At 28.6% G+C, this 6,000-nt stretch overlaps 1 protein-coding gene across 1 annotated transcript; it reads left to right on the top strand.

The window, feature by feature from the left end:
* The first annotated feature begins 5,511 nt into the window (after window positions 1-5,511).
* LOC149060522 (uncharacterized) lies at window positions 5,512-6,000 on the top strand. The gene has a single exon (XM_089229438.1). The coding sequence runs from the start codon at window positions 5,512-5,514 to the stop codon at window positions 5,998-6,000; it is 489 nt and encodes a 162-aa protein (XP_089085564.1).

The raw sequence follows: 6,000 nt of genomic DNA on the forward strand, positions 1-6,000 counted from the left end.
TATATATTCTCTACAAAGTGATCGAAAATTAAATATTGGTTATCACTAGGTAATCAATTAATATGAAATCTGCAGTCTGACTATCTGGAGATGGTTTTATGAAAAATAGATTATGATAATATAAAAATATTTTAAGGAGGGTAAAAGTTTCAAATTTGAAATGTTTCAAAGTGCAAATTACACGTAATATTTTTATACTCATAACCCTATTTAATATTTATGTTATAATTATATATACAACAAAAATGAATTATTTAAAAATAAATTTGTCATAATCGCGATAATTGACATAGCAGTGCAGGAAATCTAGAACACAACTTTAACTTTACAAAAATGTCTATAATAATCTATACCAGAATTTGACAGCTATCATTATTTAGGCACTGCTTACAAATGTAATAAGTACAAGATTCCTCATATAGTTTAACCTCATATAATTATAAGCTGATTTTACAGTTATTTGAATTATCATAAACACAATGTTATGATTTTGGTTATACTTGGTGGATAGGTATAGCATGAAGAGCTGATTTATAGAACACAAGATACTTTTTATCATTCCTGAAAGCATGTATATAGTTCTTTAGATTTGGTAGGTTTAATAAGAAATAATAGGATCGATTTTACTACTGGATTACGCTTATATACAGAGTGATTAACCAAGCATGATCATTGATCACTCCTTTTTTCCGCAATTATGCATTTATTTAAAATCCGATTTTTAGAGTTTTTTTAAATATTCTCAAACATTTAAAATTCTTTAGATTTCTTGTAGTACTCAAGGAGTGTTATTTGGAGGTATAGTTTTCTGTTTTTCAAACGAGAACCTCTTTTCAACTGTGTAAATTATTCAGAAGATAATTTTTCTAAAAAAAGACATATCAGAATCAAAATTCGTACAAGTGTTTTATGTGTTATTACTAATTCACTTTGTGTTCTAAGGAAAAAGATTACAGTAATGAGCTTATAATATGTGGAGGGGGGCTATGGTGATTTAAATGTTTTAGTCATTAATATATTAATCTATCAATATTCATTATTTATAAAAATTACTCTAGTATAATAAATACCTACTAGTTCCTAATCCTTATAATATAACTATAAAAATTGGTAATCTTATAAATTTTAAACAAAATTATTTGTAAACTTTCGTGATTTTTTTTAAAATTTGAACTTTAAATGTAAATAAAAAAAAATGTGCATAGAATAAGTCTATTATTTTTGAACTACTGCTATAATAACTTATTAGAAACCTTGTGTTAAATATTTAAAGTAATTAAACAAAAAAAAATTAATTGATGAACTTAAATTAAATTTAAAGTTAATTTAAAATTTAAATATGTACAATTAGCTGAAAACGACTTCAAATATTCTAAGATATTTATCGTGAATATAAGTAAATAAAAAATAAATATTTAGTACAAATTTAAAATATCTACGGTTAATCAGTTTTGAATTAAAACAAAATAATAAAATCATTCAATAAGAATTCGATTATACATGCAATGAAAATTTGAATTTCAAACACGTATAAAAAATTATTTGATTATCCACTTTTTTTTATTAAATGTAGAAAAACTTATGAAGGACTTTGCATTTTCACTTTTTTTGAGCAATTGATAGGCGTAAGAAGTTACTGATTTAAATTGGATTTTCTTAAATATTATTATCAGAAGTACCAAAAGAGAAATACGCGAATGCATTGAATTCACAACCTGTGCACTGTTATTCGCTAAATAATGTATATCGATTAATCGGTTGGCGAGTAAATATGTACAACAACCATAATATCATATAAAAATAATAATAACACCGAGGCGGATTTTTAAATCCACCTTAAATAATTATACACAGGCTATACTGCTATAGATATCTAGTGTCAACAATTATAATTAAAATATGATAATTGATAGTGTTATTATTATTGTACAATATACTAACAATATCGTATGAGTCGTCGCGAAGGCGGCCGACCAAAAACGAATCGCAGCCGCCGCCGCCGCCACCATGAGAACGCGACCGCCGAGATAGTCATCGCGTGCGGGTACGTGCCCGTTTGTTTTCGGTTTTCCTAATTGACAATTATTATTATTATTATCATCGTTGTTGCTGTTGTATTGTAAAACGAGCGCGAGCGGGCTAAGTAAGTTAGTAATCCAGCGGCCGACGTTTTTTTTTCTTGTTTAAGGTTTAACAGAAAGATCTCACGGTGGTTTTTAGACGTCCCCGGGTTCAACGCAACCGTTGTCGTGTTGGTTTAATTAATTTTTATTTTTATTTTTTTGTTATCGTTCGACGCGGTTTTTCGTTTGTACCTTTCTGGCTCGTCGGCGGTACACGTACATCGTATATCGTATACCTACAACCTATATTATGTAATAACTAATAAGTATTAATACATAATATACGTATTATCAATATTCTAATAATATAAATTATAACATTATAATAGGCACCTCCTAAGTGTAATGACTCCAATTTATTGTTCTATGGTGTCCAATATAAAATATAATATAACTTAACCGACCACGCACAGATTCATTCTCGAACGACGAGTAACGCTGTGATATAACAGCAATATAATATAATATTATTATTTTATTAATCAACTAGATTTTAGTTAGGTAAAGCCCTCGCTTGAGACGATTTGCGGTCAAGAGTACCACCCGGTGTATTATACACTATTACTGCAGCTACCTATGTACCTACTTATAGCCTATTGGACACCTTGGTTTGAGTGAAAATAGCACAATTGCATGGGTTAGGTGGTCGGGGTGGGCAAAAGAGCGACATCATAACTTTATTTTTTCGACTTCAAGACTCGATCGTGTTATTCTTCATTTTGCCGTTTACTTAACTCCTAGCAATACAGAGTATTTTTGTGCTGTCGTCAAAATGGGCAAAGCTGATAAGTCCACCACACATATTCTGTTTCAACACCTGAAAATGACGACGTTAGCAAATCGTAGAACATTAATGTTCAGCATTGATTTCTTAATCAACGAAGGCCGGTCATTTGCCTTTTTTTTTGTTACTGTAAGCATCTAAATTATAGATGAATGAACTTTATTAAATTGAAAACGGCTGATCCGAAAAACATAATCTTTATAGTACGTTGGTATTGCTACCATTAAATATTATTTTATTTTATACAAATTAGTTAAGTAATTTTTGTTGTTATAACTATATTGCATTTATTTTGTAAAATATGTATACTATACATTTTTTTATGAATCTTCTCACTAAATAAATAAAAAATTTAAATGAGTATGACGTTCAAAAATAAAAATATTTTTTTCTTGTCGCCCTAATGCATTTTGGTGTTTAGTTGTATATTGTCATACATAATTTAAATAAAGTATCCCCTAAAAAATCAATTAATTGGTACAAATTAAATTAAATTTTTGATATAATGCCTTTTTCTTTTGGAGAGCTGCAGTATTGGTTAACTGCACAGGGCCTCAGTATTCCTTTACATCATACCAAAATAGTATAAATAAACTTGACTCAAAATATATTCTCAAACGTTTATAATCCCCTTAAAGTATAACAAGGATTGTTATAATTTATAAACCAACATAATTTTATAGCCCGTCCTATACAGCGTATTACTCCCAATTTCGGAATAGCCACAATAAACATAATATTTCGATTAATTTCAATTATACTGTATTCATATTCAATTTCTGTCTGACTAAAATTACACGTTAAGTAACAACAATAGGTACCATAATAATTACTGTAATCGACGGTTAAGTATGTACCAGTGTAAATATATGCTTGCGCCACACGGTTTTCTACCAGTTAAAGGCAAAACACACAGCTCGCGGGCAATTTATTTATTTACTTTATCGTTTGATCTAAAAGCCAAAATTACGTAAATCACGTTCAAGTGGGTAGACTCTGCTATTATTGTACACACTCGTACACACATTTATTAGAGGTGCATTACCACGGACGATATAGAGAAGGAGGGAAAAATAAAGAACGGTGGTGACTTAATAATAATGAAATTAAAGACCTTGCCGTCCTGCGGCGTTGTAAATAAGGCCACCCCCTAAGTTTTGTACATTTATTTTTCCGTGGATTATTTTTTTTGTTTTTTATCTCCCTACAATCGTAAATACCCGGTCACTGAAACCCCTGAATTATTAAGGGCGGACACAAAACTAATATGAATCATACTTTTGTACCCGACATGTAAAAACAACAGTATATAAATAATATTAGGTTATTATGACCGATAATATAATACACACAGTCAATAATCATAATATTAAAACTACAGTTCAAAGAAATTTATCAATACTAAAAAAAAAAAAACTTAAATCTATACATCTTGTATAGGTACCTGCATATACAGGGATAAAAATATCAAATATTTTGTCTACGGTGTAATATATTAATTTATTGGTAACACTTAACAATACATATACCGATATGGAAATAGAATATGTAGTTTTACATCATCATTAAAATATGAATCACTAAAAAAAAATAAGCACATCCATAATAAGAAATACTATCCATAAATAACGACATTCAGTCCACATTGCATAAAGTATAGACCATAATATATGGTAAGTAATATTATTATACAAAACATATCATCTCTTGTATCAGCACAAAAGTCACAGTTAGTCCTTAGTCACATACTCAAATGAGATCAGGAGGAATGGCTTGTGATCTAAACCACACTTTAAAAAGGCTATACCTAGAAGTTATAGCTTCTAAATGTTTTAGTTTTGTTCGTCTATTAACTTTTTCAAAACTAATAATTGTCAACGTCAGTTCTACGTACTTGTAAAGTTTCATATTAGTTACATTTTTACACATTTTCATGATTTATGTTATTCATTCTTCGTTATTTAATCTTTTTCTTAAGTTACAATCTAATAATGAACCATAATTCAATCAACACACAATTCAACATGTGTAAGAAAAACATACAATATTAATCAATAATTTTTCATCCTTATACTTACTAATAATTCATTATAAAAAACCAATTTGCAAATTTTAGTGAATTCCTAAAAAATTGAACTTTAGACACTTATAAAAAAAAAAATTATGCCTTAGTGTTCTTGGTTTACTTTTAATTGATACGTATGCTTTTTGATTTATGAGGAACTTTATATCAAATTTAAAATAATGATTTTAGTTATTTTGTTGTAATATTCTAAATTATAATATTGTTAGTTGATACTTAATAAGATTAGTATTATTAAGACTTGAAACTTTCACACATTATATTACCATACTTATTACATTCGTAATGATATTTATACAGTATTAAGATTCATTTTAGCTATTGTCTATTTAAACGAAGTATCTATTCACACCGTTTTACTGTAATGTGGTATTATGGTATTTACATAAAAGTTAATAACGATAATAAGTAATGTACAAAATATTTATGTTGACTAATGATACCATATAATTTAGTTTTTTTCTTCGAGTGTTAAACCTAACTTATTACTACTAATAATAATTAATAGTATATTGTGTGACATGGCAATAACAAGAAGATCAGAGGATAGCTCTAACCTTAAAGTAGAAAATAAGGAATTCGAACAAGTTAAAGAATTTAAGTACCTTGGTGTAACTCTAAACAACAAAAATTTTATGCACGAAGAAATTAATGTGTGGCTGAATGCAGCAAATCGATGTTATTTTGCAATGGAGACGATATTTAAATCAAAATTGATATCAAAAAATGTCAAAGAAAAACTTTATATAAGTTACATAAGACCGGTATTGACGTATGCATGTGCCACATGGGCCACAACTAAAGGTGATGAAGAAAAACTAAGTAGATTTGAAAGGAAAATCTTAAGAAGAATACATGGTCCAGTATTTAATACCGAAACCCAACAATGGGAATTAAGATCGAACGCACAACTCAAGAACCTATACAAAAGAGAAAATATTGTACAATACGTTAAAAGTATAAGAATGCAATGGGCTGGACATGCGTGGCGTGCGGAAGGATGCCGATAA

The sequence above is a fragment of the Diuraphis noxia genome, unplaced genomic scaffold (assembly GCF_037042655.1).
Source record: "Diuraphis noxia isolate RWA-SAM2 unplaced genomic scaffold, SU_Dnox_SAM2 contig0001, whole genome shotgun sequence".
In the NCBI taxonomy this organism is placed as follows: Eukaryota; Metazoa; Arthropoda; class Insecta; order Hemiptera; family Aphididae; genus Diuraphis; species Diuraphis noxia.

Bases quoted from the DNA above. Each gene is read 5' to 3' on its own strand.
- LOC149060522 (XM_089229438.1), top strand. From the start codon at position 5,512: ATGGCAATAACAAGAAGATCAGAGGATAGCTCTAACCTTAAAGTAGAA.